General features: G+C 39.6%; 1 protein-coding gene across 1 annotated transcript; it reads right to left on the reverse strand.

Moving 5' to 3' along the window:
* Positions 1 to 9,992: 9,992 nt before the first annotated feature.
* LOC147621605 (bidirectional sugar transporter SWEET13-like) lies at positions 9,993 to 12,717 on the reverse strand. Its single transcript, XM_086824592.1, has 4 exons — positions 12,538 to 12,717; positions 10,947 to 11,105; positions 10,572 to 10,691; positions 9,993 to 10,425 (listed from the first exon to the last, which is right to left on the reverse strand). The coding sequence occupies exons 1-4, from the start codon at positions 12,664 to 12,666 to the stop codon at positions 10,114 to 10,116; spliced, it is 720 nt and encodes a 239-aa protein (XP_086680718.1). The 5' UTR covers positions 12,667 to 12,717; the 3' UTR covers positions 9,993 to 10,113.
* Between the last annotated feature and the right edge of the window lie 4,686 nt (positions 12,718 to 17,403).

The raw sequence follows: 17,403 nt of genomic DNA on the forward strand, positions 1-17,403 counted from the left end.
TCATCGATGCCCACATGCTCTTAAAGGACATCACTTGTAATGCCAACTAGCCTACTTAATTGAAGGATTTAGTTTTGCTAGAGGACTTGTACTCTCTCTCTCTCTCTCTCTCTCTCTCTCTCTCTCTCTCTCTCTCTCTCTCTCTCTCTCTCTCTCTCTTACATATTCACATTTGAGAATCTTTTTCCCCCCCCTCAGAAGAATGCAAGGCAGTGGGTGAGCTTTAGATCCTTGTAAGCTTTCTTCTTCACACACACACACACACACAAGAATGGACAAGCACACAAGAGAGAGATGGATGGTTGAACTTTTCACTATTTTCTTTTCTTCCCTATATGCATAACATAAAGATAAGAGTACATATCATAAGAGAAAGTACTCTACTAAGATAATATTAGGGAATTTGAAAATTTTCCAATTCCTACTTTACAAAGATTCACAAATGGGAAGTATGGTGAACCCTATCAATATTTGGTCAAAATCCCCCCATGTGACATATCGTTGGAAAGATCTTGACGTGTAGGCTCTAAATATACAATCTCCAAAAAATTTGGAGTTGATGTGCTTAAGTAAGTAGATTCAAAGGTTCCACCATTTGTAATTCCCAAAGTATAGAATTTTTTCCAAACTCTCTAATATGGTATTTGCTACTAAAACATACAAGGTCCATAGTGTGAATTTGACTATACGAGCTAACACTATAACCATGCTTTAACTCTAGTAAACCAAAGTGGCTCTATCACCACACAGTGACTATCACCATAGATTGTAAAACCATCGGTGGCATATCAACCATAATATCACCAACCATGCTAGTGGCATAAGTGTGGAGCTATCATCCAGGTGTATTATCTATTATATCCATACTAGTTGAGCTTGATATGTCAGTAATTAATGACTTCTCCTTGTAATCGAGTAAGCTTTTCAACCTACGATGCTTCTCTATACCCAATGCCTTCATGAAGATGTTATCTAACTTATCCTCTATGCTAATTTAAACTAAATTATCACCTTCCAGAATCTTCTCCCTCACAAAATGATAATGCACCTCAATGTTCTTTTTTTATGACATGATGCATTGGGTTACTAGCCAACTATATGATGTTCATGTTGTCATAATAAATGATAAATTCCTTTTCCATGGTCTTACCTATATTTGCAAAGAATATTCTACAACCAAGCTATCTCACATGTTGCCACATAGCAATGGCCCTCTACTCAGCCAATATACTTAATCTATCAATAAAGAAACTATCGATTGCTTCTTGTTGCTCTAGCTAACAGTGGTACTCCTAAAAGATAATCTCTGATCTGAGACCCTACCATCCCAATCTCATGTCTCAGACACTACCCAAACAAAAGATAATCTCCTAACTGAGACACTACCATCCCAATCTGCACCTGTGGGTGGATGTATCCATGTATCCATCTTGGTAAAAATAAGTAAGTATAACATGTGAGTACAAATAAAGCAGTTTTTTAATTCAAAAATTTAAGGTAAATTTATAGAAATACATTTATAAAAGGGGTTTTTAATCGATTTTGAAAAAACAAAACCTGTAAGTTCATAAAGGAAAAGGGGTCATTTTGTTCATGAAAATTTTGTTGCCATATATATATAGGCAGTGATGTGTGTGAACACACTTAGGACCGCCGGGGCACTTTTTCCCTCTTTAGGAGGTTTTTTCCCCCAGCTTGTATATACGCCCATCCTTCTAGGGCTAACTTATCTTTTATACATTGACACAATCTAATACACTTTGTGTTGTGTGCATTCTTGCTTCTTCTTCTCCAAGCTTTGTGTGCTTTCCTGCAACCCTAATTCCAACAATTGGTATCAGAGCAGGCATCGGCTCCCAGGGCTACACCGTCAGCACCCTCCGACTCACTCCGATTGAGGTGAGTTTTCACGAGCGCTTGCAGGTGAATTTGCATCTGAGGTCGTTTCGGGCTCCGTTTTTGCATTTCAAGTTCTGCACAGGTGTTTTCGTCATTTTCTGCAGAAATTTCGACAGTGCAGTTTTCTGCAAAACAGGCATACGTGTTCTATTGTGGACCGTGCTACATAGCACAAGTTGTAGGCCACTCGCAAATTGCAGCTTGTACATAGTGATGTATGTGGGCCTATGCAAACTCCGTCATTTGGTAAACACTTGTACTTCGTGACTTTCATTGATGATTACTCAAGGCATGCATGGGTATATCCACTGAAGGCAAAGTCCGAAGTGTTATTGTGCTTCAAACAGTTTTTTCTTATGGTTGAAAATGTATCCAATTGTACTGTGGGCACCCTCCGTACTGATCGAGGGGGGGAGTACATGTCTAAAGATTTTGATGCATTTCTGGCAAGTCGTGGGATAAAACACCAATGTACAGTGCCGTATACCCCTCAGCAAAATGGTGTTGCTGAGAGGAAGAACAGGTCACTTATGGAGATGGCACGATATATGGTCAAGAGCCAAGCTTTGCCACATGCGTTTTGGCTTGAGGCTGTCATGTGTGCTGCATATGTACTCAACAGGTGTCCCACTAAGGCCTTGCAGTCTATTACTCCATACGAAGCTTGGCATGGCAGGAAGCCTTCTATTGGTCACTTGCGTGTCTTTGGTTGCTTGGCCTATGCTTTAGTGCCTATGCAACAACGCAGAAAATTGGATGATAAGGCTGTCAAATGCATTTTTGTTGGTTACAGTGCTGAGAGCAAGGGTTACAGATTGTATCATCCGCAGTCAAAGCGTATCTTGATTAGTCGAGATGTTGTTTTTGTAGAAGATGCTGTGCAGCCTTTGTTATCATGTACCAAAGAGACAGGTGTGAGCTCACGAGATGTATTTGATACATTGTTGCCTCTGTTTACAGGTGGGAATTCAAATGTAAGTCCTAATGAGGCAAATATTCAGCCTATGCAGATTTCAAACGACATCATAGATCAGCCTATTTCTGATGCAGATTTACAGGATGTAATTCATGAGGATAGGGCTGAAAATGAGCAGGCTAGAGGTATGCCTAAATGGCTGGTGCAAACCTTGCGTGATAGTAAGATTGATGCACCTATGCCTAGTCGTACTCGTTCAGGTTTTCAGCATGCCTCTTATGCATCAGATTGTTATGCTTTGGCTGTGTCTAGTATGTGTGAAGAGGAAGAACCTCTTTCATTTGATGAGGCACAAAATTCAGAAAATTGGTTGGCTGCAATGCAAAGTGAATATGATGCCATAATGAAGAATGGTACATGGTCTTTGTGTGATTTGCCTATTGGTAAAAAGGCCATTGGATGTAAGTGGGTTTTTAAGTTGAAACGAAAGCCAGATGGCAGTGTTGATCGCTATAAGGCTAGACTTGTTGCAAAGGGTTATGCTCAAGAAAAGGGCATTGATTTTGATGAGACCTTTGCTCCCACTTGTCGTATGACTACCATTCGTAGCATTTGTGCATTGGCAGCTCATAATGGTTGGAATGTACATCAGCTGGACATAAAGACTGCGTTCTTAAATGGAGATTTGCATGAGGAGGTGTATGTATCGCAGCCTCGTGGTTTTGTTCAAAGAGGGCAGGAAAACAAAGTGTGCAGGTTAAAAAAGGCTTTATATGGTTTAAAGCAAGCTCCACGAGCTTGGTATGAAAAAATACATGCATATTTGACTGCACATGGGTTTCAGAATAGTCCAACAGAAAGCACTTTGTATGTTAAACGTGTGGATGGTGTACATCTAATCATTGCTCTCTATGTCGCTGATTTTAAGGCTGATTTGAATGCCTCTTTTGAGATGTCAGATTTGGGGCATTTGCATCATTATTTGGGGATACAATTTAAGCAGTGTGATGGAGGTATTGCTTTGTGTCAGACAAAGTATATTGAAACATTGTTGCGGAGATTTGGCCTTGAAGACTGCAAGCCTATTGCTACTCCAATGGAGACAGGTTTGAAGTTGAGTCTTCATGATGCTGGAGATCACTTTGATGTCACACTCTATCAGACAGCTGTTGGTTGCCTCATTTATGTATGCATTACGAGGCCGGACATTCAGTTTGCAGTCTCACAGGTGAGCAGGTTTATGCATAGCCCAGGGTCTCAGCATTGGAAGGCAGTTAAACGCATCTTTCGCTACTTGAGTGGCACTATACATCTTGGGTTGTTTTATCCCAAGGGGGGATCATTGCCGCCAGATTTACATGCTTTTTCAGACTCAGATTGGGCTGGTTGCTATGACACAAGAGTGTCCACAAGTGGTTTTTGTTTCATGCTCGGTAGCTCATGCATATCTTGGTTGAGCAAGAAGCAACCTACTGTGGCCACTTCTAGTTGTGAAGCTGAGTACAGGGCAGCTTTCACAGCTACGGTTGAGTGTGTGTGGCTCAGACGGCTTATGGGTGGCTGACTTGGGTGTTGGACAGGAGTCTGCCACCTCTATCTTCACTGACAGTCAGAGTGCATTGGCAGTTGCGAGAAACCCAGTTTTTCATGCTCGCACAAAGCACATTGAGGTGCATTATCACTATGTCAGGGAGAGACTCTCAGCAGGAGAGATCAGCTTGGCCTATGTGCCAACACAGGACAACCTCGCCGATCTTTTCACAAAGGCGCTTCCTCGTGAGAAGTTCGAAGCTTTCCGCAAAGCTTTGGGCTTGCTTCCCTTTGTGGACTGATCTACTTCGGGCATGGCACTCCCCTATACATGAGTGCCAGCTCTCGTTCACACCATCACTCCCAGGGGGGATTTGTTGCCATATATATATAGGCAGTGATGTGTGTGAACACACTTAGGACCGCCGGGACACTTTTTCCCTCTTTAGGAGGTTTTTTCCCCCGGCTTGTATATACGCCCATCCTTCTAGGGCTAACTTATCTTTTGTACATTGACACAATCTAATACACTTTGTGTTGTGTGCATTCTTGCTTCTTCTTCTCCAAGCTTTGTGTGCTTTCCTGCAACCCTTATTCCAACAAATTTCACAGGTGGGGGGTTTTTTAAATGCCCCTTAAACACACGTGATGCATCAGGTTTCTTAGTAGTGTACCCCCCAAGGTATCCATGTGCACATGTGTACCCATGTATATGTACCTATATCCCAGCCTCATAGAGAAGTCCATAATGTATTGTGGACTTTATATACCTAAATCTCCTCCTAGCTGAATCTAAATTATCTAAATGAGGCTTCCTTGGGCCCGTCATAACTTGACTTACCAATCTAACTGAATATCTCAAATCTAGCTTGATGATAGTCATGTAAATAAAACTACCTACTATATGCATGTGTCATTGGACAACGGCAATGCAAGATAGTTGTTTGCCTCGCTAGTAAATAAATTATCATCGTACGTGAAATTTTGAGGTTTTGGTAGTGCACAAATTTTCAGTGGGACCTCACTAGTGAAAAGATTGTCGGCAACATCCATCTTCTCCAAGCTTACCATCTTGAAGATAGTTTCCAGTAGGGTGCCAGGAAGTTGATTAAAGCTACCATCATCACTAGGGTTGTTGAAATATGCAAACACATCTCACATATTGATGTATGGGGCATAAATCCAAAGGTGATCACTCAAAGGTTACTCTAGCATGTAAAAGGCCATGTGAATCTCCAAGAGCCAAGTTACTGGGAATCTCCACCAAAGGAGGCCAAATGGGGAAAGTCAACATAGATCCACAAATCAAGGTAGATAATCTAGGGGCTACTTTATGTTACAAGATTTACATTGGTGTTGAGAGCTTGCACAAGGTCGAGTGGAGGAGAAGGAGATAAGGAGATGAAAGCTCACAACCACACAAAACACAAGGAGAGAACCACACAAATCTCACAACCACACAAAACACAAGGAGAGAATCTCACACGTATACAAGAAAAAAACTTACTTATTGAGTTGCTTATGCATACAACTTGGCCTTTGCACCATACTTCATACAAATGCCTTTGGCATGTGCCTTTGGCTTGCTAGTGGCCTAGGGTTAGGTGGCTCCCTTAGGACCATTCACACCCACACACCTTCTACACCCTTGTTGACTAACGCTCCAAGGCCTATATCTTAATACTTTATTAGCACCTAATCATATTATCTAATCATGTTTAGCATGATTAATCGATTATACTTTGGCCTATATAAGAGGCACCATCTAATGGAATAATGATCTCTCCATTTCCCATCATTATGCTCTCATTATGCCCATGTGATTAGCCATTAATCCACATTCTCATCATTATCATTATTTGGTTAATTGTGTGACTAATCCATGATTACCTACCTTAATTGTCTCCTAATCCTCTTTTTCACCTTGGTATCGGAGCGTTAAAGATCCTCAGGCCCTCAACACATCCACAATATCGTGCATTAGCCACTAATCTCTTGATTAGGCCTTAATTTATTTTTAGCTTTAATCTCACCTCTTTGCCCTGCACCCCTAGCCAAAGAACTTTGCTCAAGCCCTCTTAGGGGGGTCTTGCCTAGCTCAGGGAAACCTCCCTTGAACCTTCAATTGAAGGAAAGAACCCCGCATCGGCCTGGCACGGGAGTTTCCTCCAAATCAGGCAAAATTTTGACTGCAGCGTGGTCCTGCAATCGATTCAAGCCGTTACGTGCATATCCACTCCAATCTACTGTACAAATGATTGCGCCATGACCTACTGAGCTCAATTGAGCTTAATTGATATTAATTGACACCCAATTGATGTCAACTGAGCTCAATTGAGCTTAATTGACATTAATTGTAATAAATTAACACCCAATTGAAGTCAATTGGGCTTAATTAATATCAATTAACATCCAATTATTATCAATTGAGTCCAATTCGACTCAATTGATACTTAGTTTACACCCAATTTATGCAAATTGGGTGTAAATTGGGCTCAATTGCGTCGAATTAGGCACAATTGACATCAATTGACACCCAATTAATATCAATTGAGTGTAAATCAAGTGTAATTGAGTCCAATTGGGCTCAATTGAGTGCAATGATGTCATGGACAATTGAGTCCAATTGGGCTCAATTGAGTGCAATGATGTCATGGACAATTGTGTCAAATGATGTAAGTATAGTTAGATTTAATTGGTGTGTCAATTGAACTTAAGGCCAGCAAATTATACAAAACTTTTTTTGTGCCAAGAATTTTGAACTTTTGACATCATAAATGAGTCCAGAAGGCCCAAAAATGGTAAGAATGACTGTGAACATGTTTTTTTATTTTTTTTTATTTTTTTTTATTTTTTTAATTTTTTTATTTTTTTTATTTGTCCGCCGGGAAAATGGGTTTTCTCGACGGGATTACTGGCAGAGAAGGTTTTTGCAGGTCATAAAAAATGCCCGTGAATATACATTGTGATCACAAGAATTTTTATGTTAACAACAAGTTTTGTTAACGTGATCACGAAATTGTGAAGACGTTAATGAAATCCCTGATAGGTGTAGATTGGGATGGTAGTGTCTCAGTTAGGAGATTATCTTTTGGGAGTACTACTGTTAGCTAGAGAAGCAAGAAGAAATCGACAATTTCTTTGCCGAGTATAGAGATTGAGTATATGGGCTGATTAGAGGGCGGCTGCTGCTATGGTGACATGTGAGATAGCTTGGTTATAAAATATTCTTGCATATATGGATAAGCCCATGGAAAGGGAATGTACCATTTATTATGACAACATGGACAACATATACTTGGCTAGTAAATGAGTGTATTATGCTGGGAAAAAGCACATTGAGGTGCATTATCATTTTCATCAGCATAGATGATAATGTATAAGCCAATTACCTCATTGCCATTGAAGTATAACAGATATGGGCGATCCTACTATGTACATACATATAGTAGGTAGTTTGATTTACATGACTATTATCAAGCTAGATTTGAGATATTCAGTTGGATTGGTAAGTCACCGAGGAAGCCTCATTTATATAGTTTAGATTCATCTAGGAGGAGATTCATAAAGTCCACAATACATTATGGACTTCTTTATGAGGTTGGGATACAATATGTATGTACATGTACATGGATACACATGTATACATGGATACAAGATGGATACATAGATACATCCACAGGTGTAGATTGGGATGGTAGTGTCTCAGATAGGAGATTATCTTTTGGGATAGTAGTGTCTCAGATAGGAGATTATCTTTTGGAAGTACTACTTTTAGCTAGAGCAACAAGAAGCAACCGACAATTTCTTTGCCGAGTACAGAGATTGAGTATATGGGTTCAGTAGAGGGCCACTGCTATGGGGTGACATGTGAGATAGCTTGGTTGTAAAATATTCTTGCAGATATGGGTAAGACCATGGATAGAGAATTTATCATTTATTATGACAACATGAACAACATATAGTTGGTTAGTAACCCAGTGTATCATGCTACAAAAAAGCACATTGAGGTGCAATATCATTTAAGGTGGATGACACCTTTACGAGTGTAGAGAAGCTTACTTGATTATGAGGAGAAGCCATTGGTGCACGTATCTTTGGTTGGAATCCTAGCTTGGACGCCAATGGGGTCCAGTAGTATGGAGTTGAGCTCGAGGGGGAGTGCTGAGATATCGAGTTCAGCTTGTGCATATAACGGATAATACACATGGATAATAGCTCTACACTTATGCCACTAGTATGGTTGGTGATATTATAGTTGATATGCCACCAGTGGTTTTATAGGCTATGTGATAGTCACTGTGTGGTGATAAATCCACTTTGGCTTACTAGAGTTATGGCATAGTTATAGTGCTAGCTTGTATAGTTGGTGATTGCATGTGCGGTGGGAAATTCACAAAGGGTACCATTGATTTGATCGCTGGGATATATTTACATGATCTTTTGGGATGGTAGTGTCTCAGACAAGAGATTATCTTTTGGGAGTACTATTGTTAGCTAGAGTAGCAAGAAGCAACCGATAATTGCTTTGTCTAGTACAGAGATTGAGTATATGGGCTGAGTACAGGCCCATTGCTATGGCGACATGTGAGATAGCTTGGTTGTAGAATATTCTTGCAGATATGAGTAAGCCCATGTATAGAGAATTTATCATTTATTATGACAACATGCTTGGCTAGTAACCCAGTGTATCATGCTAGGAAAATGTACATTGAGGTGTGTTATCATTTTGTGAGGGAGAAGATTCTAGAAGGTGATGATTTAATTTACATTAGAATAGGTGATAAGCGGTAAGATAATATTAGGAAATTATTTTTGTAAAAATTTCAATTTCCACTTTGCAAAGATTCTCAAATGGGGAGTACAGTGAACCCTATCAATCTTTTGTCAAAATCCACACATGTGACATATCATTGGAAAGATCTGGACATGTAGGCTCTAAATATACAATCTTCAAAGAATTTGGACTTGGTGTGCTCAAGTAAATAGATTCAAAAGTTGCCACCATTTGGAGTCCCAAAGGATAGGAATTTTTCCAAACTTCCTAATATGGTATTTGTATTAGTTGACATCTTCATGAAAGCATTGGGTATAGAGAAGCTTCGTAGGTTAAGAAGCTTACTTGATTATGAGGAAAAGCCATTGGTACACGTATCTTTGGTGGGACTCCCAGGTTAGACACCGATGGGGTCCGGTATGGAGTTGAGCTCAAGGGGGAGTGTTGAGATATCGAGCTGAACTAGTACGAATACGGATTATATACCTGGATGATAGCTTGACACTTATGCTACTAGCATGATTGGTGATATTCTGGTTGATATGCCACCGGTGGTTTTATAGGGTATGTGACAGTCATTGTGTGGTGACAAAGCCATTTTGGTTTACTAGCTACGGCATAGTTATAGTGCTAGCTCGTATAGTCGGGTTCACACTATGGACCTTGTATGTTTTAGTAGTCCTTCTAAAGTACTTTGTCTTGTAATATGTACTCTTATCTTTATGTTATGGTTATAGAGAAACAAAGAAGATAGTGAAAAGTTCACCTATCCATCTCTCTTTTGTGTGCTTATCCATTCATGTGTGTATGTGAAGAAAGGAGCTCAAGCTCAGCCACCACTGCCTTGCAGTGTTCTCAAGGAGGCAAAGAGATTCTCAAATAAGAGAGAGAGAGTACAAGGCCTCATAACCCAAACCGTTTAGTAGAGAGACAGAGATTAATTCAAGGCCTCTAGCAAACCCAAATCCTTGAATTAAGTAGGCTACCTTAGCTAGTTGGCATTACAAGTGATGTCCTCTAAGAGCACGTGGGCATCGATCACGATTGCACGTGTAGTCCCAATAATAATCTCAGCTTTTGGTGGTTGTTTATCAAGGGAAGTCTCCTTTATAGTATTAATGAGGTCATCATCAACGCCACTTGTAGTTCTGCTAGCACGGCCACCATTTTGAAGATCATCATCAACCTTGATGTTGAGGTCGGCCTCGTCCAGTACTTGTTGCATCTGCACTCCGTAGACTCTGAAGAACGTGTAGAGCCCCAGCTGCAGCAGCCCTAATGCGACCCCTACAGCGTTGGTCACCTAACACATGATCAAGTGAAAGATGATTAATAATTAGCATAATTCTTCATGATTACACAAAAGACTCGTTCTTCCTTCAAGATTTAGCTCATCCTCTTTTACATGAAAATGGGGTCATCAGCAGCAGCAGCAGCAGCAGAGCTTACCATAAGGTACAGATCTCTTAGAGACAAGGCATAGGCTAGCCAAGTTATCCCATTGAGAAACAAACACAGTGATACGCTAAATGGCATGTACTGCACACTCTTAGTTTTCACTACTCTACGCTGCAACCAACAACGACAACGAACAAACATTAGTGTACTGTCCAGCACATGAATAAAAGTATATAATATGAATAATATGGAATGCATTGATTGACTTGTATGCCATTGGTAAGCAATTTGTTGTGAGCATAAACTAATTAATGCTATAATTAGTGGCTTAAGTGGATAGACATAGATAAGGACTATGGTTTATTGAATAGAAGATTATATGTAAATTATGTTTATAATATATTGAGTGATTGCAGGTAGCCTTACTATGATACTTAGAGGGGCTGCATTTGCAAAGACGGAAACGACTGTGCACAGGAGGCCCACCGCCATGAGAGGCTCGCTCCCATGTAACAGCCTCCTTGTGGATATAATAGTGGAGACGAAAAAAGAAACTATTAGTAGCAAAATCCACCCGGTTTTTTCCTGAAAAGAAAACAAACCACAATTACATTGCTACTGATAAGCCATGATCCAGTGCTGGAAAAAAAATGCTTTTTTTCCACCCTTAAAATTAAAGGCAATGCTTAGGCTTAAGCTGCTTAACACTGATTTAGACTTGAAAATCACTAAAAATATTGCCCCTTAGATACCTTGCGTGTACACAAGAGAGCGCTGTGAAAGGATATAAAAATTAGGTTTTTTTTGCCCTCCCAGTTTAGTTTCGCTTGTTAAAATAAAAATAAAAATATGAGAACTAAAGTTACACAAATGATATCACATAATATTGGTATGATTATCTATTACATATTAACAACCAAGGCACAAGGGGAGGTGAGAAAAAAGAAATCCTGGATTTCTAAAAAATAAGAGAAAAAAATCTCATCTATTCCGGGTTTCATTCCTCCTTTGACCCTTTGTATTCCATCTTCCATTCTTGCGTTTTGCTTCTTAATGTCTTTTACATACCATAACAAAGTGTGGGTTGAGTACTAGTCTTTATTATGCTAAAAATGGTGCTAAAAAAAAATCCAAAACAAACAAAACACACACACACTCTCTTTCTCTCGCTCTCAAGGTTTGCCTTATGGAGATGCAAGAGAATGCCCACCATTTTCTATTATTTGTGGATGCTTCCCTCACGTCAAAGAGAATGCTGCCCCCACATCCATGATTGAATTTGAAGGCTTGCTTTCTTGAAATCCATTAAGCAATAAGTTTTGCTTCAAGTGGCCTTCTTTTGATAGGCTTTTTTTTTCTTAATTAAAAAAACCTTCGGCCACTTATTTTGGTTGGCCTTTAAAATGGTATGTGAAGCCTTCAAATTTTAGCAGTGCTCATGTGCTAACATCCACTTTTATCGAAGAAGTATTTATCAAAGAAGTACTCACATGAGAGGGATATTCATAGACACTCGGATGCTAGGGGCTTAGGATTATTATTTTTTGTTGGTTTTAAAGTGAAGAATTACAAACTGATTACCTTCTTGTATAGACATGTTTGGCCTCAAAAAGGGATATATGTGTCTCTCTCTCTCTCAAAATAGATATATGTTGCCAACCATGCATTTCATCAACTTACACAAAATCACAGACATTAAGGGACGATTGAACCAAGTATAATTAACATGGAGTGACGAACCTAAATGGTCACCTTACATGCTTAATGTAGGCACAAACAAGTAGTGAATGAAAGACATTAAGGGACGATTGAACCAAGTATTAACATGGAGTGAAGAACCTAAATGGTCACCTTGCATGCTTAATGTAGGCACAAACAAGTAGGCGAAGCAAGCTTGGGTACTACAAAAAAGCAGCATTAGTAATTGTATGTATGTATGTATGCGTGGGGCTACTTGTGTGTGTGTGTGTGTGTGTGTGAGAGAGAGAGAGAGAGAGAATGAAAGAGTTGTACCCACCCGCTGAGGTTTGCTGCCGAACCACAAGTAGAATGCGAGATAGAAAGATTGGAAAGCACACGCTGTGGCATTTATGGTGATGACGAGTATCCCCCCTTGCTTGAGAGCCCCATAGTAGGTCCACAGCATGCTCGACAGGAGGCTGAACAGATACGGCTGGGGAGAGAAACATCCGGTTGTCTTTCTTTTGTAGATTAAATAAAAGGTAGGCCTGTGGATAGTCCAATTAAAGAATTCAAACGTTATTTACTGGAACATTTAATTTATAATATACTCCAATAACTTATAATATCTCGCAGACTTACATCGGAGAAAGCAGTAGTAGGATGGCAGTCGCATTCCCTGTGACACTCGATTAACCCAAAACGCGCAGATGAGATCAGGAAATCATATAAATTAATCACGCTCTATTATTTATAAGAATAACAGAGATTAAAGCAGACAAACAATGAAAAAGCAAGCATAATATACCTGTTATACCAAGAATGAAGCTAAGAAGAGCCATGTTATAATTTTAATTTGCGAATAGCAAATTAAATACTTGAATCAGCTGACAATACTATTGCTATTCAATGGCGCATTTCCGTCCCTTCATACAGTAATGAGGATTCAATGGACCTTGCCTAGCTAGTAACGCCCTTGTGCTTGCATGGGCCTTTTAAAGAGCCCGGCTTGTGGCACACCTGCACAGTCACGAGGTTCTTAGAGCTTGCATGGAATAATGGACGTGTCGAATGCCTATTCTCGCATTGTTCACATGAGCCCGTATTATATATTGCCGCCCAATGCTTGGCATTAGAAGTTGGTAAGTAGTCGTAGATGTATCACCTTTCTATATTAGAACATTCTCCACGGGTTGAAATAGTAAAAAAAACGTACCATACTCTATGTCAATGCATAACACCATGCCAATTAACTTTCCATTACCTTGCTATACAACCTATTAAACACTCAAGATTTTAGAAAAAATCCACCAACCTAGGCTATGTGATGCTTATAGTTCATGAACCCTCAACAAGAAGGAATAAGAAGGCTTATGGCTTACCCACATTGGTACTATGTGGAATTTTGTGGTCAAATATGTCATGATGTGCAAGAAAATAGTAAGGGTCTATGGGTTTCTGGCGAGACGAGGCCTCTCTTGCACAAGGGTGGGTGTTCAAAGAAAAAGAGGTTATTATTGATGGTGAGCTTTTAACAAGATCTTATCTTCCTAAAAAAGTCCTTCTTTGTGAATCTATGGTCTCAACATGTCCATGACACACATTAGCAGCAAAGAAACAAAATTTTTAGCATAGGATTTGTTGACTTTTTGGGTAAAAGTTTCATAGAAAGGAGCAGTTTAATCAATTTAATGTCAATCTCACCACGTCAGGTCTTTTTAAGTGATTTATTAAATACAAAATATGAATGTGGGTGGAATTCTTACTAGGATTAGGCTGTGGGATAATATAAAACAATGGACCTTATGTAACAATTGTGTCAACACTTTGGACGAGGTATGGTTTAGTCCAGAGGGGACTTGTGGGCTTGTCAGGTAGAGGGTCAATAATGGCACAAAACAGAGGATTAGTTTGCTAATCAATGATTAATCAATGCTAATCACTATTTTTTGGTGCAATTGAGGGTTCAAATTAACCATTAGGTATCTAATATAGATCCCTATAACTTCAGATTACAATTCGGAGATGGTTTGATACTCCAACCATTTCGTACAAATTGGTTACCCTTGATTTAATGTAATTTTTGGTAAAATTATGCTGATAAATTTGTGGTAATTATCATTTTGCATTTACCTCTTGGTTAATGCCTGCAAATCACACTCAAATTCAAGTTATTTACAGCTAGAGTTGCATTTGGGAATGTGCATAAGAATGAATGCTATATGCATTATGTATTGGGCACATTACATCATTGTAAAAATGGGATCAGACACTACCCTTGTCCAGAATAAGGCAAGAGGCAAGACCTCCTGCATAGATTTGGGTTTGCATTGCATAATGACACAAGATAAACATCAAAAGCCCAAAAGAACTGTCAACAATACATCAAAACATGTTGCTCACGTGGAGCAAGAACTGATTGGTCAAGCTCATGGCCCCAGCCATGAGCCATGAAAGAAGAAGAACATCTCTTTCCAAGAGGAGGATCCACACCGAGAAGAAGAGCTAGAGGAAGCATTGAAGGAAGACATGGACGCGTGAAGAGAAGCTGCCACAACAAGAAGCCCGAAAGAAGAGGAACACATGGATGCGTGAAGAGAAGCTACCACGACAAGAAGACTGAAGACAAGAGAAGATGTGAGGCTCCAAGAAGTGAGAAGCCCTATGAAAATCTCAGAGAGAGAGAGAGAGAGAGAGAGAGAAACCCCACAACCCAATGTAACCTGCCCCAACAGAGTAAAACCACCTCTGAGCCATCGATGATGTAGGCCATGTGGTAGATGTATGTGTGAGCACTTTAGTCAAGGTCACGGGCACTTGTAGTAGCCTTGGACACATAGAGAGAGAGTGTGTGTCAAGGACTATGAGTTTAGGGACTTGAGGAACTGGTCGCGGCGGAATATCAAGTAAGAGGGAAACTTGGTATAGGGTCCAGGTGTGCTCGGATTATTCACTTGAGGGGAGGTGTTGAAATATACAAGTGAATAGGGTGTGTGTGGGAATAAGCCCTTGGCTAGAGGCTGTAAAAGAGAATCTGTAAATGTGAGAGAACCTCTGAAAAGGTGAGAAGAATCTACTGGGAGAGAATAAAGGGTAGCATGAGGAGATTTAGGAGGTGTGGAGATATTTTGGGAGAGGTGGAGAGAATCAAGCAAAAGAGGTGGAGTGAATCAAGGAGAAATCAATGGGATTGGATGCTTGGATTAAAACTCTATAAATTGAGGCATTGGCCTAATGAGAATTTGCTTGTTTTTTATTATCCATGCCTACATTAAGCTATCAATTAATTACTCACTAATCACATCTTAATTATCATCTAATCTCTTTGTGTTAATGATGTTGATTCTAGCATTTGATCCACCATAGCTCATCACATTACTGTAATTTTAACAATCAGGTGTATTGTTTCCAAGGTTTGGTAACTTTGGGAACCCAAATTAAGTCATTGGAGGGATAATTTTGAGCTCTAAGAAGATGTTTAGGTAGCCACCACCATTGTGATATTTGAGCTTGGGGTTGCCATAGGGCCTTTTGTTTGTGCCGAGACCCTGGTGATGATTTGTTTATGTGAAATTTCTAACAAAAATCTAGAAAGTCTAATGCATTATCAAGAGTCTTCAGTGGTAGGGTAGTCAAGGTGAAAGTTTTTTGACACTCAAAGGGTGTAGGCAATGTATTACATGGTATAGCCAAAAGACTATCTTCATCAGGCATGTTTATAGTGTCAGATCATCAATATGGTTTGAACCATGCCCTTAATCCATTGTACTCCTACCTATTTAAAGGAATTGGTATAATGCAGGAATACACCATTGTTATCCAATTGCATTGTGTCATTAAGGGTTAATCATGCCCTTAATCCATTGTACTCCACCCTATTTAAAGGCATTGATCTAATGAAAGAGTGCCCCATTATTATCCTATATCATTATGTCATTATGATTTCCATTTGATTAAGCATGAAATTAAGTACTAATCTCATTTTAGCTTAGCTTGCATCCATGCTTGCACCATGAGTTCAATCATCTTCCTCAAGCCTCTATAATCTCAACATTATATGTAGAGCTTGGGAGCCTAAAGAGAGAAGATACCATGCCAGCCTCTCTATATGCTAATCCTCTCTCACAATCTCTCAGACATCCACTCATATGTAAGACAAAGAAGGAAAAGAAGGCAAAGGGATCACACACACACTCACATACTCTCTCACACAAGCAATGGAACAATGTCATACAAAAAGAGGCAAGAGGTTAAGAGAATTTAGGCTCAAGGATGATAGAGCACAATCTCATTCAACACTCAAGGAATTATTCTCTTCTCATTAGAGAAATTGACTTATATATACGGGTGAAAGCATGATAAGGTGGTACACTTTCTACCAGTTGCATTGGTTGCTACCACACTTGAAGACAACCAATATTAGTGGATTTAGTATCATCATGAGATGTATTTAACAATTTATCTAGTGCCTTTTAGATATAATAAATGTGAAACAAGATTAAACAACCATGTTTTAATTCTCTAACTCTGCATAAAAGTGTTTCACAACCAGCTATAAACCATTGTCTAGGACACAGGTTTTCAATCCACCTTATCATGCTTTCACCCATACAAGATATTTATAAGCTTCGGTGTCCACACTTAATAACTAATTGGGAGCCCAAATTATTACATAACCATATCTAGGCTAGTCTAGGCACACACATTGGGTGGATGCTAGCTCTTTTATTGTTGTTAAGATTCATGATATCTCCTACACATAGCTATGGAGATTAGGGTTTATCAAATGACCTACTAATGAGAAATGATTAAGCTAATCTAAGGTGGATGGTACCTAAGTACACTCATGATGATGAGTATGTGCAATAGAGTCAATCACCATTAGGTTACAAGATTTAGACTTGTACTCATAAAAGCGGCTTGAGATGTGAGCAAGTGCTATGTTTTAATTGCTTGAAATGGCCCCCTTTTATATGAGGAGGTACACCCTTGGGCTTGTACATTAGTCTTCTAGCCTCAACCAGCTAGGCATGCCCCATGAATTGTACTTCCTCATCGTTGACTAGTCGGTAAGGGCCAAGATGGCCTACTACTCCTCACGCATTGCTCCTTGTACCAAACCCTCCCACTTCTCAGAGGGCACGTCTACTCACGAGGTGGGCTAGCTCACCACACCTGCATGGGCTTGCAGAACTAGGCAACA

The sequence above is a fragment of the Cibotium barometz genome, chromosome 30 (genome assembly GCF_041138505.1).
Source record: "Cibotium barometz isolate CiBa-2024 chromosome 30, ASM4113850v1, whole genome shotgun sequence".
Lineage (NCBI taxonomy): Eukaryota > Viridiplantae > Streptophyta > Polypodiopsida > Cyatheales > Cibotiaceae > Cibotium > Cibotium barometz.

What these genes read in the sequence shown, in the direction of transcription:
- LOC147621605 (XM_086824592.1), bottom strand. Translation starts at nt 12,666, where the DNA reads ATGCTGTGGACCTACTATGGGGCTCTCAAGCAAGGGGGGATACTCGTC. An exon ending in TCGGCAGCAAACCTCAGCGG is followed by an intron (nt 11,106 to 12,537) that starts GTGGGTACAACT and finishes TTTTCTTTTCAG; the next exon opens with GAAAAAACCGGGTGGATTTT. An exon ending in TAAGAGATCTGTACCTTATG is followed by an intron (nt 10,426 to 10,571) that starts GTAAGCTCTGCT and finishes ATCATGTGTTAG; the next exon opens with GTGACCAACGCTGTAGGGGT.